General features: G+C 67.0%; 2 protein-coding genes across 6 annotated transcripts; one reads left to right on the top strand and one right to left on the bottom strand.

Moving 5' to 3' along the window:
* On the top strand, window positions 1–5,587 carry TMEM198 (transmembrane protein 198). 5 transcript variants are annotated; one of them, XM_049811929.1, is made up of 6 exons: window positions 19–84; window positions 1,379–1,537; window positions 2,313–2,563; window positions 2,671–3,246; window positions 3,482–3,690; window positions 4,148–5,587. In XM_049811929.1, exons 3-6 carry the CDS (start codon window positions 2,401–2,403, stop codon window positions 4,292–4,294), a joined length of 1,095 nt encoding a protein of 364 aa, XP_049667886.1. In that variant the 5' UTR covers window positions 19–84; window positions 1,379–1,537; window positions 2,313–2,400; the 3' UTR covers window positions 4,295–5,587. The 5 variants fall into 5 exon arrangements, with proteins under 5 accessions (XP_049667897.1, XP_049667877.1, XP_049667886.1 ...); XM_049811940.1 differs by lacking the exon at window positions 1,379–1,537 and having other exon boundaries at window positions 1–84; window positions 3,482–3,672; XM_049811920.1 differs by lacking the exon at window positions 1,379–1,537 and having other exon boundaries at window positions 1–84.
* An 8-nt stretch (window positions 5,588–5,595) lies between these two features.
* On the bottom strand, window positions 5,596–22,489 carry OBSL1 (obscurin like cytoskeletal adaptor 1). Its single transcript, XM_049811900.1, has 27 exons — window positions 22,402–22,489; window positions 20,101–21,201; window positions 19,068–19,337; window positions 18,590–18,850; window positions 17,945–18,250; window positions 17,562–17,846; window positions 17,193–17,468; window positions 16,785–17,057; window positions 13,981–14,253; window positions 13,348–13,623; window positions 12,994–13,266; window positions 12,378–12,653; window positions 11,872–12,147; window positions 11,507–11,782; window positions 10,958–11,239; window positions 9,920–10,195; window positions 9,507–9,782; window positions 9,154–9,420; window positions 8,724–8,993; window positions 8,375–8,641; window positions 7,795–8,061; window positions 7,354–7,466; window positions 7,034–7,187; window positions 6,771–6,932; window positions 6,514–6,618; window positions 6,118–6,384; window positions 5,596–5,873 (listed from the first exon to the last, which is right to left on the bottom strand). The coding sequence occupies exons 2-27, from the start codon at window positions 21,140–21,142 to the stop codon at window positions 5,866–5,868; spliced, it is 7,077 nt and encodes a 2,358-aa protein (XP_049667857.1). The 5' UTR covers window positions 21,143–21,201; window positions 22,402–22,489; the 3' UTR covers window positions 5,596–5,865.
* Between the last annotated feature and the right edge of the window lie 1,083 nt (window positions 22,490–23,572).

Genomic DNA, 23,572 nt, shown 5'->3' with positions numbered 1-23,572 from the left:
CCGCCAGCATGCGCGGGGGCCGGGGCCGGGGCCGGGAGCGCCGGGCGCCGCGGGGCCGCCGCCGCTGCGGGGCCGGGAGCGCAGGTGGGAGCGGGCGGGGCGGGGCGGGGCGGGGCCGCAGGGGGTGGGGGCGGCACGCGGGGGTCCGGCGTGGCAGGGGAAGGGGGGCGCGCCGGGCCCCTCGGGGGAAGGGCTCGGGCACCGAGGCTCCCGGCCCCCGTCCCGGGGAGAGAGCGCGCGGGGCCCGGGATGGGCGCGCGCGGGGCCCGGCGGAGCGCCCCCGGGACCCCCGCCCCGAACAAAGAGAGGGGCGGAGCGGCCCCGCGCCCCGGCGGCCCTTGCGGCCGTCGCTTAGCAACGCCGCGCCCGCCCCGCCGGCCCGGGGCCCCGGCAGCCCGGCGGGGGGGGGGGGGGGCGGCAGCGGGAACGGCCGGGGGGGGCGGCGAGAGCCGGGGGGAGTGGGGAGGAGGGGCGCGGGAAGCACCGCGGAGGGGCCGAGACCCTCCCCCGAGCGCTGCTCCGGGGCCCCCGCCACGCCGTGCCCTCCGGGACAGCGAGGGGAGGGCGGGGGGCCCGGGGCAGGCCGCGGCGGGGAGCCCGGGGCTGCGGGGAGGGCGGCAGCAGGTGGGTGAGTGCCGGCGCCAATGAGCAGGCGCTGGGCTCCCCTAGCAACAGTGCCCGCGCCAATGGGCGCCGGGAGCTGCCTGCAAGGCTGCCTGCAACCCTGCCCGCAACCCCGCCGGAGACGGGTTTTCCCAGGCGACCCTCGCCCGCCGGCCTGGCCCCGGCCTGGCGTGGGCTGCGGGGCAGAGAGCAGCACCTGGCTGCCCTCCCTCCCTCCGCTTTGCCGGCCGTGCCGAGCCATGCCACGACACGCCGTGCCGTGCCACGCAGTGCCTTACCGTACCACGCCGTGCCAGGCCAGGCCATGCCATGCCCGCGCCGGCCAGCCGGCCGTGCCGTGCCCCAGCCCCAGCCCCCCGGGCGCTGCCGGCCAGCAGAGCCCTGCTTTCACCCCAGGCGGCATCGCCCGTCCCCGCCCGGGCAGCCAGGGCCGGCGCGTCGCTCCTGGGCTCTGCGGTTAAAGTCCAATCCTGCTTAGCATCCCCTCCCGGGGGCTCAGGCAGGGTGGGCAGGGGCCCAGTGCTGGGCTGCCCGCTCCCTGCCCGTCTGCTTCCCCAGGATTAGGCACCCTGCTCGGCTTCCCCGGGGGGGATTTGCCCTGGCTGGTGTTTCCTTCCCCAGCCGGCGGGAGGGAGGAGGCCGGTGGCACGGCGGGGGAAGAGATGCCGGTGGAGCCCGGCCCGGGCAGCGGCGAGGGGCCGAGCAACGGGGAGCCATGACTGCAGCCTCTGCCCCTTTCCCTGCCACTTCTCAGTGCGCTGGTTTTGTGAGCCACCCTGAGCCGTCTGCTTTAACGTGGCACTTGGAAGGACTGGCGCTGGCCCGGGGACAACTGGTGACAATAAACCCATCCTAAACCAACCGAGCCTGGAAAGGGACCAGGGGAGCAAAGGGATGCTGGAACTGGCTCCAGGTGGGAGCAGGCAGACGGCCACTCTAATTAGGTTTAAGCTGGAGCTGGATCAGTCTTTGCGGGGGATTATGACCCCTCCGTCTGCGTAGGCGCTGCGGGGGGCCCGGCGACTGCCTGCTTGGTGTCCGGGCATGGCCACGGCATTATGGGTGAGCCCTCGGGTAAGGGGCAGCACCAGCCAGGGCCAGTCCCCCTCCGGCCCCGTGGGTCAGCGTGGGAAGGCTGGATCCAGTGTGGGGGCTCGCTTTGTTTTTACAAGGACACTGGGAGCTGGAGCAGGGATGAAAAATAGCCAGAAATATGATTAGAGGATTGGAGAAAATGCCTTGGAGTACAAGCTTTAAGAGCTCAATCTGTTTAGCCTATAAAAATAGAAGACTGAGGGGTGACTTAATTACTGAGCATAATTACTTCACAGGCAGAAAATACCAGGTAGTGGAAGTCTCCCTTTAATCGAGCAGGAAAAGGGTGCCGGAGAGCCAGGGGCAGGAAATTGAAGCCACAGACAAATTGTAAAGCGCTGCGTCCCGGCAGTGAAGCTCCGCGGGGGTGCAGGTGGCCTCCCTGGGGATGGTGCGTCCTTGCGGTCACCCGTTGGGTGATGGTCTGCGCCCCTGCAGCCCCTGCAGATGAGGCTGTTCCCTCGTTCCCTTCCTTCCCACCCAGATAGTGAGGGGCTGGAGCGGGTTTTCTGGTGGCTGGGTGCCGAGCGGTGGGCATCGCCGTCGGACACGTGCCGGCGGTGCCTCCATCTCCCTTCTCTTTCTCTCACCAGCTGGGGCGGGTGCCAGGGCGCAGTTTTGCCGGCAAGCCATGGGGCAGGAGCGGAGATTTTGAGGCCTCTCCCGGGAGTCCCCAGAGCCATGACTGCAACTGTGCAGACGCTGCGGTTCAAGCTGCTGCCGCACGAGCCAGGCCAGGAGTGGGGGCACAGCTGCCAGCAGGAAATCGAGCGTCGCTACCAGGTGGTGCCCTCGGTGGTGTGTGCCATGTGCTGCCTCTTCGGCATCATCTACTGCTTCTTCGGTGAGCCAGGCCAGCCCGGTGGCTGGCGGGGCAAGTGGGGAGAAGGGCAGGGGGGAGCTGGGGGGATGCTGGCCATCCACCCCCTGACTGCGGTGGTCTCTCCACAGGCTACCGCTGCTTCAAGGCCGTCATGTTCCTGACGGGGCTGATGTTCGGCTCCATCATCATTTTCATGCTGTGCTACAAGGAGCGGGTGCTGGACACGCAGCTGAGCGTGGAGGCTTCGGTGGGCATCGGGCTGGGCATCGGGGTCCTGTGCGGCCTGGTCACCATGCTGGTGCGCAGCGTCGGCCTCTTCATGGTGGGGCTGCTCCTGGGGCTGCTGCTGGCGGTGGCCACGCTGGTGGTGATGGAGCAGTTCTACCACCCGCCGACGGTGTGGATCCCCATCGCGCTCCTCCTGGGTGTGGGGATGCTCTTCGCCGTCCTCACCCTGCAGTGGCAGCGCTTCTTCACCACCCTCTCCACCGCCGTCTTCGGCAGCGCCATCATGACCGTCACCGTCGACTACTTCATCGAGCTCTTCCTCCTGGTGCAGTACATCTATGAGCGCATCAAGGTGGCCCCTGCTCGCCCCGTGTGCTGGTACAGCTGGGTCATCCTGGGCGTCTGGCCACTCCTCACCGTGCTGGGTGTCCTGGTCCAGTGGAAGGTCACAGCCGAGGGCTACTCCCACACAGAAGGTGTGTGGGGGCTGGGGGAGATGGACGTGGCCCAGGGTGGGTGCAGGAGCTGGGGGGCCTGGGGACTGGGGTGGAGGTTCCCAGCACCTGGTTTGCATGCACAGATAAGGGGTTTGGGACTCTACGGGGGCACAGCACTCAAGGGGAGGCCTGGATGCACAAAGCTGGGCCTGGTTTGGGTCTGGGGCTGGTTTGGGTGTGCTCCCCAGCGCTCACAGGCCCATCTGCCCCGCAGTGATCATCAGCCGGCAGCAGCGCCGCGTGCAACTGATGCGCATCAAGCAGCGGGAGGACCGAAAGGAGAAGAAGAAGAAGCGGAGACCCCACCACCCGCCGCCCCACCAGCACAAAGCCCACCCACCCGAGCCCGCCTACCGCCGCAAGCCCAACCCTGTGCGCCGCTTCGATGGGGACGTGCTCTCCCCCGTGAGTCCCGCACCCAGGGTAGAGATCTCCCCCGGCCTCCGTGGCCCTTCCTTCTCCATGTAGGTGGGCTTGGGGCAGAGAGGGGAGAGGTGCCTCCTGGGGGCCAGCCAGCATCCGAGCTCCTCGACAGACGAGGCCGGGGCATCCCAGGGATGGGGCAGCTCAGGAGGGGCTGGGATGTGCCCACCACGGAGCATGTCGGCCATTGCAAGCAAATGTAAACTGGTGGCCAAAAGCGCTGCGGCCGCAGTAGAAACAGGTGTCGGGCAAGGTGTGAAGCATGTGCCCAGGGAAGGGACGGGGCTGTGCACCCTGCTGCGGCCAGCCCCTGGAGGGCCCAAGTGCTGGGGTGGGTAGGATTGCACAGGGCTGGGTTTGGGGGGCTGCTGCAGAGCTTAGGGTGGGGTGGGCTGGGATGGAGTGGGCCAGGACCAGAGCCCCCCTCACTTTCTGTCCGCCCCCCTCTCTCGAGCAGAGCTACATCCAGAGTTTCCGAGAGCGGCAGACGGGGCCATCCCTGAACAGCCTCATCACCAGCTCCCACGCCGTGGTGGACCTGGACTATGACTGCAGCTCCACCGTGCCCCTCACCACGGGCTCTGGCCCCGCCGTGAGGGTATAAGCCAACCCAGTGACCTCGAGCGACACCAGCACCCCAGCCTGCTCCGACAGACCCCCTGGGACAGGTGGGGCTGTGCCCTCGGCCCCGGGTGGCCACGTGCAGCTTGGGGCTGCAGATGGAGACCCTTCCTGGGGACGCATGGGACTTGGCTGGGCAAGCCCTGGCTGCCCACAGGGCCTGGAGGTGCTGAGGGAGCCCTCCGGCAGGGACTCAGCCCAAGGACCGGTGACACCAGCACCCGTGGATGTGCGGTGCGAGCGGCTCTGCTGCGGCGAGGGTTCCCTGAGCCCCCGCTGCTGCGTGTTCCCCTACGGCCCGGGCATGCTCATCCTGCATCCCAACATTGCCCTCCCCATATTTGAGCTCCCTTTCCCCGAGAGCAGCTCCCCACGCCTGCCCCCACCCCGTTGCACCCCCCAGCAACTCCCCAAGTGCCTGTGCCCTACGTCCCTTCCTCAAAGAGCAGGTCCCACAGCCCTTGCCCCCCAGGGACTCCCCCGAGCATGTGCGCCCCATCCCACCCTGGCCCCAAGAGCAGCTCCCAGGCAGCGCTTCCCAAAACCTGCCTCCTCAGAAGGTCCCCCTGCCCTAGCCACCCTCCCTGCCCCCCAGAGCAGCTTGCCTCCCCCCCGCCTTTTCCCGAGCTGGACCGGGATGGTCCTGGGGCAGAGGTTGCCAGGGCCAGGTGGTCCCCGGGGTGATGCTGGCAAGTGGTGCCTGTCCAGCAGGAGCTGCGCTGGTGGGGTGCGCCACGTGCATCCCCCTCCAAAATGTTTTGGTGGGAGACAGGACACTGGATCCAGCCTTTGGGCAGAGGCTGGGCTGCCTCAGGGACGCGGGGACCCCTGCAGAGGCCGTCGCTGTTTTGCTGGCGACTGGATTTTATAGTGGCCGGGGGGTGGCCCTGGGGTCGGGCCGAGCCTCCGACTGGGGCATGGCAGGGCGGGAGCCCCTGCCCAGAGCGCCGCTGCGGGCAGAGGCTCCCGCCTTGTATATATTTCTCTTGCTGTGATTTGTATTAATTTATTACGGAGTGAGCCAGGACTTCCCCACGGCCAGGCAGGCAGGGTGGTGGCGAGACTGGACCGGGGTGCCCCCCCTGCTTTGGGAGCCCCCTCCAGCCCGGACCGGCTGGCCCCGCTGCCCCAGGAACTGCATGTTTCTGCCAGGCGCCCCCATCCCCGCAGCGCCACGCCGCCGTCCCCCTTTTCAGTCTCTTTTGTAAATGTGCCAAATGCTGCTGAGGCCACGGCCGCACAGTAAAGAGCCTTTCAGAGCCTGGTGTGTGGGGCCGGGGGCAGGGGCAAAGGGGGGGTCCTGAGGGCTGGGCTCCCCAGGGATGCTGGGCGGGATGCAGAGGGGTGCCACCGCCCCTTCTCCTAATGGGACCCTAGCTCGCTGGGGTGGAAGAAGCCATGTCAGAAAAAAATGTTTAATGCAGAGCCCTGAGGGCAGAGCAGGCTGGGGATGGTGTCTGTGTGTCCATACGTTCCGGGGGGAAGCATGACCCCATCTCCCAGCAGTGGTGTCCGTCTGTCTGTGTGCAGCCCCTGAGTGCCACATCCTGGCTTCTAGCTCCCTGTGGGGACAATGGGAGTCAGGGAGAGCTGCAGCATCCCCGGACCTGCGTGGGGCACCCGAAAGGGGCATCCCAGACAAGGTGGGCACCGACCCCTGGTCCCATATCCAGCCTGCTCCCCCCACCCCAGTGCTCAGACCCTTGCAAGCAGTGGGGCGTGGGGACAGGGACCCTGGTGTCCCTCTGCTGCGAGGCATGGTGCCACCACCAGCCCCCAGTGGTGCCCCTCGGGGTGCCCCCTCACCCTCTACGAGGAGCCGGGCAGTGGAGCGGTCATCGAAGGCATCACAGGTGTATGAGTCCTCATCCTCGGGGCCCACACGGTGGATGATGAGCGTGCGGTAGCAGTCCAGATTGCAGATCTCGTACTTGTCACCAGCAAAGATCTCGGTGTCCCCGCGGAGCCAGCGCACCCGGCCCCGGGCGTGGGACACAGTGCACTCCAGCGTCGCCTTGTGCCGTGCCAGCACTGTCTTGTCCCGCAGCGGCTTCACGATCCGGATGGGCAGTGCTGGCGGGCAGGGGGGAGTCGTCAGCATCGTGGGGTGAGCAGGCTCCCGTGGGGACCCCACAAGCTGCCCCTGGTGCACCTCAGCCCTGGTGCTGGAGCCCAGCCAGCTCTCACACCCCATGCCAGTACCTTCCACCTGCAGGCTGGCCTCCGAGACGGCCATCCCAGCTGCGAAGCGAATGAGTCCCGTGTCCTCAGGGCGCACGCCGCAGAGCAGCAAGAAATGCCGGGTCCCTGGGGAGGGAGAGGCTGGCTCAAGGGGACGGTGATGGCCGCCCATGGCAGGCAGGGGGCAGAGACCCCCCCTTTGTCCACACAAACTCCCCTTTGCTTGAATTTGCCCCCTCCCAGCCCCAAACCAGGTGTGGGGCTGCCTGCACCCCCACCTTCTTGCCGTATCTTCACCGTGCCGGAGACCTTGATTTTCTCCCCGTCCCGGAACCACTCGCCCTTCACGTCCCCGTACGATGCCTCACAGGTGAAGACGGCGTTGTCACCTTCCCGCACCTGGGCATCCTGCAGGTCCTGCACGATGCGGACCTGGCGCTCTGTGGACGAGGGGCAGGGTGCCAGGGTGGCCAAGGGCGAGGGGGAGCAGGTGGCACAGGGTTTGGGGGTGCGCGTGCCCCCGGCAGCTGGGTGGCTGTACCCTGGACGTGCAGCGTGGCGGAGGCCCGGCAGTCGCCCGCGTCGCAGGTGTAGATGCCGGCGTCGGCCAGCTCGCAGCGGCTCAGCTGCAGGACGCGGCGCCGACCCGCGGAGTAGATGCGGCAGTTGGGCCCCGGCCGCAGCTCCTGCCCGTCCTGCCCGGGGAGAGCACGCTCAGGGCTGCAAGCAGGCAGCACCCCACTGCTTTGCCCCCCCATTCCGCTGCCTGCAGCCCCAGCAGGGACGGCAGCAGCTGGGGGGGTGAAACGGGGAGGAGGATGCAGCTGGGCACTGCTGGAGGCAATTGGGGCGAACCCTCACCTTGAACCACTTCACCTCCGCACTGGGGCGAGACAGCTCGCACTCAAAGCTGGCGACCCCCGTCTCTGGAACCCCCAGGTCACGTGGGACCCTCACCATAGTGACTGGAGGCTCTGAGGGGGGAGGACAGAGGGTACGAAGGTTTGATGGGGAAAGACATGGGCTTGGGGCTGCGGCGATGGGGAGCTGTGCCCAGGGCATCTCACCATGGGGCAAGGGTGGCAGTTCCCGGGGCACCACCATGGGCAAGCGCTCATTGCTGGTGTCCCAGCTGGTTCTGCACCCAGACCCTGGCCGGGGGCTCCCCACTGCTCAGCTCACATCTCCTCCCAGGGGGCAGGGGGACACTTGCCAGCACGTGCCTGGAGTGGCCCAGCCCCTGGGACTGAATGGCTGCACTGGTGCCATGTACCCCCCCCGAGCCTGGCCTGGTGACCGTACCCCGCACAAGCAGGCGGGCACTGCAGCGCAGGTTGTCAGCGGTGAAGGTGACGGTGCCTGAGTCCTCCAGTGTCAGCCCCTCCAGCGTCAGGCTGTGCCCGCAGCCTGTGGCGCTGATCCGGCATGTGCTGCTGGGCTTCACCCGGATGCCATCCCGTGTCCAGACCCCGGGCACGCCGGGGTGAGACAGCTCCAGGTGGAAGGTGGCCGTCTCCTTCTCAAAGGTCTCCACATCTGCCAGCGGTGTCCGGATCGACACCTTCCGGGCTGCAAGGGACCCATGTCCGCGAGTGGGTGCCTGCTCCACCTCACAGCCCCCGGCTCCCCAGTCTGTGCTTGCTGGAGTGATCCCCTAAATCCAGCCTTTTTTACCAGGGTCCCACCCCTGCCCATCCCTGACCCCCATGCTCACCCCTCTGCTCGACCTCCCCTTCCAGCCAAGTACCAGCTCTGCCCACGCTCCCTCCTCCAGCCTGCAGCACAGTTGCAGCAGGCAGGTGCCCTCCCCATCCCCATCCCCATCCCCATCCCCATCCCCATCCCTTCCCATCCCTGTTCCTGTCCCCAGCACGGTACTCACGCTCCACACAGAGTTTGGCCTGAGTGCGGTCGTGCAGGCTCTCGCAGCGGTAGGTGCCGCGATCGCCGGGGCCGAGGCAGTGGATGGTGAGGGTGCGCCGGCACCCCGACTCCTGCAGCTGGTACTTGCTGCCCGGCTGGAGGAGGACACCCTGCTTCAGCCACTGCACCTCGGCGGCCTCGTGGCTCACCTCCACCTCCAGGCACACGTCCCCCTGCTCCTCCGCCACCACGTCCCGCAGCTTCCGCACAAACAGCACCTGCGCCTCTGCACGGCCCGTGTGCTGGGTCAGTGGCCGACCCCAGGGCTGTGCCCTGGGCTGTGCCCCGGCCAGCTCCTTTCCCCTCACCTTGCACACTCAGCCGGGCCGTGCTCACCAGCCCCTCGACGTTGGCCGTCACGGTGCCCGCGTCGCCCAGCTGGCACTGCTGGAGCGTAAGGCTGTGGCACAGCCCGCTCCTTGTCACCAGCAGCCGCTTGCCAGGGACCACGGGCTGGCCATTCAGCTGCCAGGTCACGGCCACATCCTCGGGGGACACCAGGCACTTGAAGGTGGCATCCTCCCCCTCCAGCACCGTCAGGCTCTGCAGCTCTGTGATGATCTCCACCACCCTGGGGACTACAACCGGGGCATCAGGGCACAGCGCTGGGGACCTCCCGTCCTGCAGAGCCGCTGAGCGTCCCCGCACACCGCCCCGCCACCGCCATGCCCAGCTTCCCCACCGCCCTTGTGGCACAGGCGTCCCCGGGGAGGTGGCCGAGCCTCAGGCACAGCTCACCCTGCACCGTCAGCATCGCCAGCGTCTTGTCGTCGTTGGACTCGCAGCAGTACTCGCCGGCGTCCTCAGGCTCCACGCGGCTCAGCACCAGCGAGCGCTCTCGCCCCTCCGCCATCATCTGCCGGCGGGGGCCGGGCACCAGCACCAGCCCGTCCTTCCGCCACACCACATCGCCCCGCGCCTTGCAGAGCTCGCACCACAGCACCGCCCGCTCGCCCTGCCGCGCACGCACGTCCGACAGCCCACGCAGGAACTTCACCCGCAGCTCTGCATGGCCAAACCCCCCGTGTCGGCACCCACCGCCGCCACGGGGGGAGGTCCCAGGCACCCCCACTGCCCCCCCCGCCGCCCACCTCGGACGCTCACGTCGAACTGCATCTGGTCGTGGGGGGAGAGGCAGGTGTAGACGCCGGCGTCCTCCTTGGCCACGTTGCAGAGGACGAGGCTGTGCACGCGGCCGTCCCGCCGCAGCTCGCAGCGCTCGCCAGCCACCGCCGCCTGCTGCGGGCCCAGCCAGGTGACATCGGCTCGCTCCGTGGAGGCGATGGCGGACAGCACGGCGCTGCCACCCTCCAGCACCAGCAGCTTCTCCCGCTCCTCCTGTTTGTTCACGAACAGCACTGGCGCCTCTGTGCCGGGGAAGAACCGGGCTCAGCCATGTCCCCTCCGGTAGCACCAGCGTGGGATGGGGGCATGAAGCATCCCAGCACGGGGCAGGGGACAGCTCCTGTCCCCCGGCACGGGTGAGGGACACCTCCAGGCTCACCTTTCACGTGCAGCGTGAAATGCACCTCATCGTCACCAGCATCGCAGAGGAAGATGCCGCCGTCACGCAGCTCCGCTTGCTTGATGGTGAGGCTGCGCACGGGGCCCTCGCTGCACACCAGCAGCCTCCCGCCCGAGCGCAGCGTCTGTCCGTCCTTCTGCCACTGCACGGCTGCCGTCTCCAGGGACAGACGGGCCACCAGCGTCACACTGTCCCCCTCCAGCACCTCCAGCGGGCTCTGCGCTTCCTCTTTGTTGACAATGTGCACGGGCTGGGCTGGGGGGCGCGGGAGACAAAGCAGGGCTCAGGGGTGTCCCCGTGGTGCGGGGCAGCGCAGGGACGGGACCGCTGCGAGCGGAGAGGTGGCAATGCCCACAGTGAGACACCATGGGGCAGGAGGGCTGTGCAGTTGGCTGGGGGTCGGAGTAGGACCAGCTGGGGGTCCTGGTGGGACCAGCTGCCAGCTGAGGGTCCCGGCGGGGCAGGTGTGCCGGCTGGTGGCATCTGGCAGCTCAGGGTCCCCTCGGGAAAGGGGCCCAAGTCAGGGATGGCGGCAGAGCCCGTCACTCCTGCATCCCTCCCTGCACAGGCAGCTCAGCTGACAGGTTGGGGCCCTTAATTTTGGTGCGTCCCCCATACCGAGCAACTTGCTGGGGAGCCGGAACACCCGCCTGTGCCAGGCCCTCTCCCACCCTGCCCCAGCCCTCCATCTTCAGCTGATAAGGGTCCAGGCTGAGCTCAGCCCTTGGCAGCCAAAGCAGGAGGAGCGGCGCCTGGGAGCCGGCCAAGGCTAAATTTAACCAGCCCCTGGCTTGAGGAGGCGGGAGGGACATATCTCACCATGACCCTGACATGTCCCTTTCCAACCAACGGCTCCCGTGGGGTCGGGGACACGGGTCCCGACCTCCGCTGCCACACTGCCACCCTGGCCTTGGCCATCAGCGGGGTCACAGAGACATCCCCTCCCCCCACCCAGGGCTGTGGCACGATCGCACCGTGCTGGGGGGTCCCTGGGGCACTGGGCTCCTGCCAGCTCACCCGACACCTCCACATTCATCGCCACGCGGTCGCTGGCGGCGTCGCAGATGTAGCACCCCGAGTCGCTGGGCTGCATTCCACGGACGGTGAGCTGCCGCAGCACCCCACGGGCCTCCACCTGCACCCGCTCACCCGGCTGCACCTCGTGGCCATCCCGGAGCCAGCGCACAGCGGCGTCGGGACGGGAGAGCTCATAAGCCAGCACCAGGTCCTCCCCGGCCACCAAGTACTGATGTTCCGTGGCGCCCATGCTGCCCACGATGGTCACCGGTGGCTCTGGGACTGGAGAGACAGGCTATCACCACATGAGCAGCAGCCTATGCTGGATGCTGCAATGGCCAGATCTGCCTGGACCTCCACTGGCTGCAGCCAGGCAGCGCAGGGGTTTCCACAGAGCGTCTGTGTGGGTGCAGCCGCTCCCTGTGTCTCCCCCACCAGCTTCCTCGTACCCATTGCCACCCAGCCCAGCCCTACACCAGCCTGGCAGCAGCCAGGGACCCACCTCGGTCCTCACCCTGCTGGCTCTCCCCGCTGGGACCTCCCACTCACCTTCCACAGTGACGAAGAAGATGATGCTGTCGTCACCGGTGTCGCAGAGATACTCCCCTGCGTCCCTGCCCGTGGCGCCCAGGATGACGAGGGAGCGGCGCGCCCCATCCTCCTCCAGGCGCACACGCCCCGTGTCCTGCAGCTTCTCTCCGTCCTTGTACCATTTCACCTCCCCATGGGCGTGCGAGAGGTGCACCTCCAGCACCAGGTCCTCCATGGCCCAGCAATGCCGGCGGGTCGGCAGGACGTCCCTCTCCAGGATCCTGACCGGCGGGTCTGCAGCACCCAACACCAACGGAGCTGAGGTCTCTGGGGTCCGTGCATCCAGTGTCCCCCACCAGGCTCTCCCCCAGCCTCTTGCTCACCCAACACTTGGACGGTGAAGGTCACCGTGTCATCGGCGGCATCGCAGATGTATTTTCCGGAGTGCTCGGCTCGGGCCGTGGGGATGAGCAGGCGGCGGTGGGCACCCTCCTCCTCCAGGACCAGGCTGCCCCCAGCCTCCAGCCTGACACCATCCTTGGCCCAGCGCACAGGCGCATCCGCACGGGACAGCTCACAGCCCAGTGTCACCGTCTCCCCCGGGGACACCGTCACGACAGGAAGAGGTCTGCGGGGCTGCAGGATCTGCACCGGTGGCTCTGCAAGGACGGTGTGGCCCTGATGCAAAGCAGCGCGGGGACAACACGGCCCTGGGGACACCTCTGCTGCCAGCCTCAGGCGAGCACCCTCGCTGGGTGGCCCGGCACCTGGGGGGTGGGCACCCACCAGCTCCGCCACTACAGAGGAGCTGGTCCCCCTCACCCAGGCTGGGAAAGACCCCGTGGCCAGAGCCCTGTCAGTGTGTCCCCACTCCTGGGTCCCCACTGACCTGACACCTTGACGTCAAAGGAGACGGCCTCATCCTTGCTCTCACAGATGTACTCGCCCGCGTCCTCTGCGCTGCTCCGGGGGATGAGGAGGCAGCGCCAGGCCCCCTCCGCCAGCAGCAGCAGGTTGTCGGTCTCGTCCACCTCCAGCCCGTCCTTGAACCAGCGCACGGGAGCCTCTGGCACAGAGAGCTCGCACCGCAGCTCCACGCGCCCTGGTGCCTGCACCGGCAGCTCCAGCGAGCGCTGCAGAGGGTGCAGGATCCTCACTGGTGGCTCTGCCGGGGATGTGGAGCGAGAGTGTGAGACCTGCTCTCTGCACCGCTCCTGGCTCTGCTGTCCCTACTTACAGTCACCTGTATCCCTGTCCCCATGGGGCTGCACAGATGCTGCAGCCTCTCACCCCAGTGCAAAGGGGCAGGAGCTGCTTGAGGGCAGGGGCGGCGGGCATGCAGTGCCAGCCCAGCATGGCTGGAGGGGGGCACCCACCAGCCCTAGGGTGATGCAGCCACACTCCCTCCTCTGCGATGCTGAGGGCAGGGAGCAGGGCTAGGGACACCATGGCACAGAGCCAGGGCAGCGCTGCCCTTCCAAGGGCATCCCTGCTGTGCCACCAACCTGCCACCGAGATGTGGTAAGAGACAGACGCATCCCTGGCGTCACAGATGAACTCCCCCGTGTCCTGCAGCCGGGCACAGGGCAGCACCAGCCGGCGCCATGGCCCCTCCTGCTCCAGCACCAGGCTCTCGCCCGCCTCCACCTCCTCCCCGTCCTTGTACCAGCGCACCGGGGCCGCCGGGTGGGACAGCTGGCACCACAGCTTCACATGCTGCCCCACTACATAGGCATGGGGGGCTTCATCGTTAGAGCTGATGATCCTCACTGGTGCATCTGCCGGGGGACACATGGCAGGGCTTAGCTGCTGTACTGGGTGAGCCCCACATGAGGACGGGCAACCCCCGGGCAGCTCACCACTGACGGTCACCCTGAAGCTAGCGGCATGGTCCCCGGCATCGCAGGTGTACATCCCCGAGTCGGATGCCGCAGCTGCGGGGATGTGCAGCCTCCGTGCGCATCCCTCTGAGTGGATGGCCAGGACCTCGGTCGGCACCACGGCCTCACCGTCCTTCAGCCAGCGGACAGGGGCATCTGGGGGGGACACCTGGCACTCCAGCAGCACAGTCAGCCCCACCAGCACCTCCCGGAGCTGCTGTGCTTTGGGCACTGGGGCAATGCGGACCTGCGGGGCTGAGAGGACCAAGACCCCGTGTCACTTGGCCTCCATCCTACCTGCCCTGGGGCTGCGGCCGGGATCATCCCAGCCCTGCAGTGCTGGTAGCCGAAAGGCGAGGGAGCACCAGGGCTGGGGTGTGAAGTGGCATAACCCATGGGCAGGCAGCGTGGCACAGGGATCCAGGAGGAGACAGAGCAGCTGACCTGCCCCTGCCTGCATCCCCCTCCAGCCCAGGGGCACGGGCAAGGAGCTGCTCACGAGGAGGTGAGGGGCAGCTGAGGTGCTGCAGCTGCCTGTGGAACGGCAGCATGAGCAGGGGGCCAGGACAGAGGGAGAAGGGGCAGAGGGCCATCGCTGTGCATTGCACCCACCTGCCACGGTGACGGTGTAGAAGACGGAGTCCCCTCCGGCATCACAGACGAACTCCCCTGCATCCTGCGGCCGGGCACAGGGCAGCACCAGCCGGCGCCACGGCCCCTCCTGCTCCAGCACCAGGTTCTCGCCCGCCTCCACCTCCTCCCCGTCCTTGTACCAGCGCACCGGGGCCGCCGGGCGGGACAGCTGGCACCACAGCTCCACGCGCTGCCCGGCCGCGTAGGCATGGGGGGCTTCCTCGTTAGAGCTGATGATCCTCACTGGTGCCTCTGCCGGGAGAGACATGGGACTCAGCCAGGATGTAAAGACCAGAGTAGGTGATGGTGGCAGTCACAGCCCTGCACAGAGCGATGGCTTCACCGGCTCATTGGCTTTAAGGTTGGAAGGCACCACCTCATCCACATCCCGCATAGCACAAGTGGCTGGGCTGCCCTGGCTGGGGCTCCCTCTTCTCCTCACCCATCGCACCCAGGAGGAGCATCCGGCCTCCAGCTGGCTGTAAATTGGTGCCATCCCCTCGGTCCCACAGTACCTGCCCTGCTCTGCCCCGGGACAGAGCTGAGCGATGTGGAGGGGGGATGCGAGCAGGCAAGTGCCTTGTTAGCAAGCCCCAGCACTGCTAATTGCCGTCTGTGGTGCCAGCACCAGCCCCTGTGGCTGCCCTACCAGAGGATGCCCACCCCTCTGCCTGTCTCCCCATTTCAGAGGCCACCGGGTTCCAGCTGGTGCTTCTGTCTCAGCTCAGCCTTGGCATTTACCGACACTGTGGCACAGGCGTGTGGCTCGCTTGCAGCCAGCAGCCCCATCCCTCCAGCTCACAGGGACCCGGGACCCCATGCCAGATTGCAGTGCTCGCTAGATGCCACCGTTAATAGGTTACATACGAAATGTGTGCCACTGCTTACATCTCCCCCCTGACTTGAATGGAATCTCTAAAGGCAGAGGGGCTCCCAGTACAAGCTATAGGTGACCAGCCCTCCTGTCTCCTGGAAGAAGGTCAGGATGTGGCCCCTGCCTGCAGCAGCCAACACCGCCTGCCCGGCCACGCACATTGCAGCGGGCTGTAGCTGGCCTGGACTCTGCCATGGGTGCTCAGCCAGCCCATGGCTCCAGGCAGGCACAGGGCACAGCCGGCACCAGAGCACGCTGGAGGCCAAGCAGCAACCTGCCCTTCTCACGGCCTGCAGCTGCCCCGTGCTGGGCATCCGGGCTGCAAACTTCCCAGACAGTTTCCAGCCGCGATGCCCAGGCTCAGCAGCACACCGCAGCCCTGCAGCGCATGAAAGTGGCACGGAGCCAGTTTGCAGCATTCAACCTGCACCACGCTGAGCCTGCATCCGCCTGGCTCCCAGATCAAACGCTCGGCAGCTGCCTGTCTCCCTGGGCCTGCTAAAAGCAATCACATCGCTGAAGTACAGCTGGAGATGTTGAATGGCACTGAAGCGAGGAGGGGGCGATGTGCCAGCCCTCGGCGGGCAGCACCGCTCTGGCCCCAGCCCCACTGCCGGCTCTGAGGGAACCCCAGCGTTCGGCAGCTGCCGGAAAACCCAGAGGCACGCGGGGGTGGCCGGGCTTGAGGCAGGAGGGCTCCATGCCGCAGCAGTCCATGGGGGATAGCTGGGATGCCTCGGGGAAACCCAGGCGTGCCACACCAGCGCTGACTGCAGCAGCCAGCCCGGCACTCGTGCCAGAGAGGTGCCAGCCTGAGCCTCCCAGCACCCACTCCCAGCGCTGCCGGTGACACCGATGGCCAAATCCTGACTGAACTGAGCCAGCGTCTCTAAGACCCTTCTGCTGAAGTGATGCAGAGCTGCTCAGCCGAAAGGCTGAGCTTCAGCAGATGGTGTTCCCCCCTCCCATCCTAGGGAAGCAGAGCTCTCCATGCCCCGCACCCCTGCAGGGCAGACGATGCCTCCTGTCTCTGCCCAAAGCCCACACTGCATGTCCTTTTCACTGGCAATTTTGCCTTTATCACACAAAACCCCCTCCCTTCTTCACCCTCCCAGCAGTCACCACTTCACTGTCTCTTCCAGCATCTCTTAGCACTCATCCCATCTTCATTCCTACATCCTCTGCCATCGACTCTGGCCCTTTGCCACATATTAACACCGTGGAGAGGCTTTACTGCTGTGGTCACGGAGCCTTTTAACCAGGCTTTAGCTCTGCCCCCGGTCGCCTTCCTGTGGTTGCGGGATTGTGGGTTTCGGGGCCAGCAAGGGGAAGTCTTTCACTTGCTTTCAGCTTTCATTATCCTCTGCCGGCTGGAGATGCCAGCAGCCGCTCCATGGCTGGGGCAGCCACCATGGGGTGCCATCCCCCACTCGCACCCAGCAAACACCACCCAATCGTCGGTATCCAGGCAACTGCTAATTTTCAGGTCAGCAATTAACACCGGCACTCAGAGTGATGTCCAACCGTGAGTCACCCCACGCCAGGTGCTGGGCGCTTGTACCCACTATTTTTAGGAACTCAGAGGAGGGCTTGTTTACTGACCGTGGGAGAGCTCCGGCAAACACCTGGTGTGGGGGTGCTGGGTGCCAGCCTTCGGGCACCCAAGCGTTTCAGACCAGCAGAGTGAGCTGTCCCCTTTGCCAGTCAGTCCGCATGGTTTTGCGCACCAGAGCTGCTGCAAAGACCCCACCTGCCTGACCTGCTGTGATGAGGACCTGACGAGAGCATCTCTGAGGAGCATCCCCAACCCCAGAGCAGCAAGCGACAGCAACACGTGCTGTGGCACCCTGCACCACCAAAGAAAGCCCCCCAAGGTGTGACCCCGCCAACCCGCCTGCATCGTGCCCACCTGCCACAGTGACGGTGTAGAAGATGGAGTCCCCTCCGGCATCACAGACGAACTCCCCCGCGTCCTGTGGCTGGGCACAGGGCAGCACCAGCCGGCGCCACGGCCCCTCCTGCTCCAGCACCAGGTTCTCGCCCGCCTCCACCTCCTCCCCGTCCTTGTACCAGCGCACCGGGGCCGCCGGGCGGGACAGCTGGCACCACAGCTCCACGCGCTGCCCGGCCGCGTAGGCATGGGGGGCTTCCTCGTTAGAGCTGATGATCCTCACCGGTGCCTCTGCCAGGGATAACGCGGGGCTCAGTACAGGCACCCGACTGACAGCTGCTGTCAGCCCCATAATGGGGCAAGAAGAGGGTCAGGAGCACTGTCAGAAGGTGGGGTCCAGGCTCCCGCACACAGTCCCCGGCTCACCGGTCACGGTCACCACAAAGCTCACAGCATCATCCCCAGCATCGCAGGTGTACACGCCGGTGTCCGAGGGACCAGCTGAGCGGAGGAGCAGCCTCCGCACGCAGCCCTCCGCCTGCAGTGCAATAACATCGTCCGGGGGCACGGCCTCGCCATCCTTCAGCCAGCAGACAGAGGCACCCGGGGGGGACACCTGGCACTCCAGCAGTACGGGCAGCCCCTCCGGCACCTCCCGGAGCCGCTCGGCCTCGGGCACCGGGGCAATGCAGACCTGAGGAGCTGAGAGACATCGTGGAGGGGTGAGAAGCATCCCCCAGCATGACAGCCCCTGCCGCTCTTCCACCAGGACCTCTAGGCGAGCACCCCACTCACCTTGCACGTGCAGCGTGGCTGAGTTCCGCACGCCACCGGACACGAAGGTGACCTGGGCCCCGCTGTCGGCCAGCCGCACTCCCCGGATCAGCAGCGAGTGCTCCGTCCCATGGCGCTGCACGCTGCACCGGCCGCCCACCTCCTCCTCCTCCTCCTCACCCAGCCTGGCACCGTTGAGGATCCAGGTGCCGTTCACAGCAGCCGACAGCTCCAGGGAGAACCGCGCGTCCTCACCATCCCGCACCCGTGCATCCTGCAGACCCCTCTCCAGGCGAGCTGCCGGGGCTGGAGCACAGCCGGACTCAGTGCCGTGGCACGACATCCTGGCTGGCCTCTGGGGAGAGCAGGCTTCCAGGTGGGGGTCCCCGACTCAGCACCCTTACCGAGATGCACGGAGCCGGGGAACTCCACGGGGCTGCTCCTGCCGTGCTCGTTGGCGGCGCAGATGCGGAAGCAGTAGTCGGCCTCGCGGGGCACACTGTCGCCCAGCACCCGCACACGGCCGGGCAGGTCGGTGGCGAGGCACTGCACCCACTCACCCCCCACTGCCTCTCGCCGCTCCAGCAGGTAGCGGCTGGGGGGGCGGAGGTGGGCATCGGGCGCGGGGCACCAGGTCAGCAGGGCCGCGTTGCTCTCCGCCACGCTCATCTCGGCTGCCACCGGCGCGCTCGGGGGGTCACGCTTCACACCTGCAAGTCACAGCCCGTGTTGCCTGCTTGGGGATGGCAGTGAGGCTCCTGGCAGGGTGGCAGGGTGGCAGGGTGGCAGAAGGGCTGAGTGTGTCTCCAGGGATCCTCTCTCTGATGGAGAGGATGGTCTTGCTCCCGTGTAGCACGGTGCTGGTTACAGGGATCTGTGAGTGCCAGCAAGGCTGGGGCCCTGGAGCCCTGCTAAAAGCCCCCCTCCCCAAAAAGCCACCGTAGCGTCACGTCCCCAAGCATAGTGGGTGCCATCCTGTCTCTCCCCCGTGTCACCCCCATGAATGGCCAGGATGGAGGATGTGGGGCCCCTCTGAGCCTGGGGCTTACACTTGACCCGGAGCTGGGAGGACGTCTGTGACTCCCCAACAGCGAAGGAGATGATGCCCGCATCCTGGCGGGTGACATGCACCAGCACCAGGAGGTGCGTCCTGCCAAAGCTCTTCAGCACGATGTGGGCTGATTCTCGCAGCTGCAGCCCGTCCCGGCTCCAGCAGGTCCCCTCCACCACCTCCTGCGTCTCCACACAGAAAACCGCGTTCTCCCCCTCCATCACGTCCAGCTTCCGCGGCAGCCGCTTCGCGATCACCCCTGTGGGAAGAGATGCATGAGGGCCAAGGAGGGATGCTGAGGAGCAGGGTGGGCTCCCTGGGGTGGGAGAGGGGAGGAGGATGAGGTTGAGGAGGGGCGGCAGCAGGCACCATGGCCAAAGAGTAGGAAGACTGACACAGGGGGCTGATGCAGCGCCGAGCCTGGCAAGGAGGGGGAGAGGAAGGCAAAGCCACGCTGCCAGAGACCTGACCCTCACCTCGGACGGAGACCTCGGCAATGCTGCGCCCCTTGTCCTTCATCTGGCAGAGGTAGATGCCATCGTCATCGGTGCGGGCGTCGCGGATGGTCAGGCGCCGCACCACGCCTTGCTCCTCCATCACATACTTGTGGCTGGGCTGCAGCTCCCTGTCCTCCAGGTACCAGGCGGTGGGGATGGTCTCCAGCGGCACCTGGCATTCCAGCACAGCGTCCTCCCACTCCGCCACCTCCACGTCTGTCAGCTGCACCTGGAACCGCAGCCGGTGCTCTGCCGCCAGGAGAGACGGGCGCTGAGGGTGTGCAGGGCACAGCATCCGCCAGCAGCTCTTCGCTCAGGGTGTTCCCAGCTCGCAAAGAGCACCGAGCCCTTGGCCCTTCTCTGCCCCTCTCCGACCTGCGTGTGACAGGCACTGCCCAGGGAAGCACATCCCCCAGAGTGGAGAGAACCAGGGCCTGGGCTGGGGAGACCCAGCAATGCCCCCAGCATCTCAGCAGGGAGTTTTGGGGGACGCAGGAGCATGCATGCTAGCAGGCGGGGGCAGGCATCTCAGCAGAGGGGAGGCGGGGTGCAGGCGGGGAATGCACCAGGTGCCGGGTCACCCCAACCACGGGCTGTCCCCAGCTGGCAGGGCAGCTCTGCGGGATGGGGCTGCCACCAGCGCAGATGCTTGGAGCCGTGCCCTGCGGGGCTGCCCGCCAAAACCACTCAGCACTTCCAGGGGAATTTGTCACCAAGGCACTGTCGCCCCTCCCTGCTCGCGGCTGGACACCCGCAGACCTCCAGAGATTCCACCTCTCTGTTTGCAAGGAGAGAGGGGCACGGAGGGGGACACAGCTCCCCGGAGGAGCCCAGCATCTCCTGCTTCCAGCCCGCAGCTCTGTCCGGAGGAGCCTGGGGTGACCCCAGCTGCACGGGGCAGGAGGGAGCCCAGGGATGCTGGACTCACACACAGATGTATCCCTGCCAGACGAAAAGCCCTGGACCCCACCAGCGCCCATCCACCCCAGGCAGCTCTTGGGCACGCTCCTACCTTTCACCTGGAGCTGCACTGCACTGAGGGTCTGGCCGGCAGTGTTGGACGCAGTGCAGACATACAGCCCCTGGTCCTGGGGTTTGCAGTACAGCACCTTGAGGATGAAGTAGCCCTCCCGGTCCTCGTAGATGAGGTGCCTGCGGCCAGGGGCGAGGGGCTCACCGTCCTTCTGCCAGACGATCTCTGGCTTGGGCTTGCCGGTAATGTAGCAGCGAAACTTGGCATGCTTCCCCACGCTCACGGCGAACGCCTTGGCCCTCGGCACCCCGGCCGGCACCACACCATTGGGCACCCAGGTCTCTGGTCCCGCGCGACGTCCCGCTGCGTGCCGCCGCCGCCGCTGCTGCCGCTCCACCAGTGGCTCGGGGCCATCAGCAGGAGAGACATTGGGGAGCCCATCCGGCGGCACCTGGGGTTCGACCAGGAGCACGGCAGCAGCCAGGGCTTCCTGCGAGCCACTGCGTGCCCGGCACACGTACACCCCCCCGTCCGGGGGCCGGGCACTGAACAGCTTCAGGAAGTGCCAGTCCTCCGGCTCCTGCCCCACGGCGAAGTGGCTGCTCTCGAAGATGTCAGAGAGCTTGTGCCCATCCTTCTCCCATTCCAGCACCGGGCAGGGCTGCCCGGACACCCTGCAGGTGAACATCACGTCTTCCCCCCGGCACACCCGTGTGGATGAGGGGGCAACGAGGAAGGCAGGCGCCTCACCGCCCGAGCATCCCTCCTCCTCTTGGGGCTCCCCCGCCTCCACCTTGAGTGTGGCAGCGGCGTAGGTCGCACCAACACTGTTCTTGGCCTTGCAGACGTAGAGCCCGCTGTCCTGAGGGGTGGCACGGGACACCAGCAGGCTATACAGGTCCCCCTTGGCCTCCACATGGAAGCGGCCCGAGGGCTCGATTGGGGTCTTGTCCTTCTCCCAGAGGATGCTCGGCCGGGGGTCGCCTGTGATCTGGCAGCTCAGGACCGCGTCAGTGCCGCTTCGCACCGTGAAGGCACGCGGGTAGGCCAGGAACCTGGGGGCTCCCCCGAACCCCTCCATCACCACCTTCCCAGGGTCACGGCAGGCGGCTGGCTGGAGCAGCAGTGGGGATCATCAACCTGGGGGGATGCACAGATGGACCGGGGGGGGGGCACAGGCTTCAGCAAAGGGACCGGTGTGGAGCACCACCAGGAGGGACCCGTGCCCAGAGCGATGGACCCCATGCTGCAGAAGCACCACCCTCGCTCTGAGCACCCCAGCCCCACTGGATACTCTCCTGTCTCAGCCCGAATCACCCATTTCCCAGCCCAGCAGCAATAGAAGAGGGAACAAAAGGTGGCTCTTTGCACCCCAAGGGGCCTGGGCACCCACAGCCTGCCCCAGGGTCGCAGAGGGGACCCCAGCTCCGGGGGTGGGGGACGCCCACCTAGATGGGGAGCGCAGGCAGCTGCTTGCCGGGTGCTGGGGATGGTGGAGGCAGGACAGGCCCCAGTCTGCCCCTTCCCCACCCGCGGGGCATTCCTGCAGTATCGGGTGGTGGCAGAGCCGCATTCCTGCAGCATCTGGGCTGGCTCAGAAGGCAGGTGCTGATACGGGGCTGTCGCGGATGGGAGGCACTGGGCTGGACCTGGGTGCTCCCCCCCCGGGCTCAGAGGGGCAGAGGACCCCCCCCTGCACCCGGCAGTCACCCTGCAGGGCCATGCCCTGGGGCAAAGCGGGGCTACCCCTGGAGCAGGTCCCCCCTCCAGAGTGTGGTCCCACAGGCAGGATCCGGCCCTTGGGTATTGAAAGCCACGGCTGGAAATAATCAGCCTCAGGGGGCAGAGGGAAGGCTGGGGAGATGGGGCCTGCTTTCGGAGGGCACTGCCTCTGTCCCCAGTGCTGCGGGTAACCGTGCCCATCAGCACAGGCAGGAGCGGGGCAGGGTGCTCCGTGCCTCCCCTGAGCGAGTGCACCCCAGCCTCTGCCCGCACCGTGGCTGGGGCGGAGGCATCTCTGCCTCCCTCGGGCAGGGGGAAGAGAAATAAAAATACTCCCTGAATGAGCCAGAGGGGACGGTGGGAGAGGGCTGGTCCCCAAGGAGCGGCAGGGACCAGGGCCAGCTTCACCCAGACACCTACCCCTGGGATGGTGCATCCATTCAGAGCCACCTCCCCGGCCACGCACTCCCCTGACCCACAGGCCACCCCATAGCAGCGCCCGCAGACATGCACAGCCCTGATGGCTCGGCCGCCCAGCTGCCCCCTCTAACCACCCCCTTCCCCAATTGCCCTGCCCCACGCAGCCCCACAGCTCAGTCCCCTGCCCCACACACGCACCTCGCTCCGCCGCCTCTCCCCTGTGTCTCCCAGTGCTGGCACCCAGCTCCTGCTGCTTCCCCCAGCTCCGCTCCCGGGTGTCAGCGCGCAGGGACCAAACGTTACAAATGCCTGCAGCTGCTGTCCCCAAAAATACCCTCTGATGACATGCTGGGTTGATAAGACTGAGCCTGCTCCATTCAGCGCCTCGCCGGGGCAGGGCTGGCTGGCCTACCTATGTATAGCAGCCCGGCAGGAGCCAGCCGGCCCAGAGCGGGCAGGCAGCACTCCCCCTCTACAGATCTGGGGTGCCACAAACCCGGCTGTGCCTTGGTGCTGGGTCAGCCAGCAGCAGGAGGCAACGCGCTGTGCAGGGTGCACAGCGTGGGGTGCATGGCGTGGGACGCCAGGCTGCAACGGGACAGGGCATGCCACGGAGGCATGCCACATGCCGCATGGGGTGGGATGTGCTGCACTGGATGCTGCATGAGATGCCAGGCTGCAGGGGATGGGATGTGCCGTACGGGCCACGCTACGTGGAACACTGGGCTGCAGGAGGAGCGGAGGGGGTGCGGAGGCTGCCCACCACCCTGCGGGGCAGGCAGGGCTCCTGGATGGGGGATGCCTGGCACTGTCCCTGCAGGCAGCAGTGGGAGGAAGGATAGGACACGCTGGGTCCCCTTTGCAGCCTGTGCCCCTCCTGCACCCCCCAGCCCAGGAGCCAGCCCGCAGCCACCCAGTCCAAACAGTACCTCAGGATCCTTCTCCTGGGCACTACTGCAGGGTCTTCAGCTGGCCTGGCTCTGCCTCACCTCTTCTCCCCCTGAAGCTGGCCGAGCCTTCTCCAGCCCCAGGCAGCGCGGGGATCTCTTGCCATCCCTCCTGCTTCGTGTCCCCAGGACCTTGCCAGCCTCCAGGCTGCCCTGGAGATGCCACAGCCCCCTCACTCCCCCAGCCTGCCCTCCTTGGGGCCCAGTCCTCACATCCCCACTGCCCTTTCACCCTGAGGTGTCCCAGCCACCCCTGGCAAGAGGGTGCCCAGTGTGCCACCCTCAACGTGCCCCCCCCCCGTGCTGGGGCCTCACAGGGCTCTGGACCCCATCAGGTCCCTGCCCAGATGTCCCTCCTGTGCACAGTTGCTGCCACCTCCCACTGTCCCACCAGAAGCCCCAAATCTGCAGCTTCTCCACCA

Source organism: Accipiter gentilis, chromosome 1, assembly GCF_929443795.1.
Source record: "Accipiter gentilis chromosome 1, bAccGen1.1, whole genome shotgun sequence".
Lineage (NCBI taxonomy): Eukaryota > Metazoa > Chordata > Aves > Accipitriformes > Accipitridae > Astur > Astur gentilis.
The sequence above is the reverse complement of the archived record's forward strand: the minus strand, read 5'-3'. Positions and strand labels throughout refer to the sequence as shown.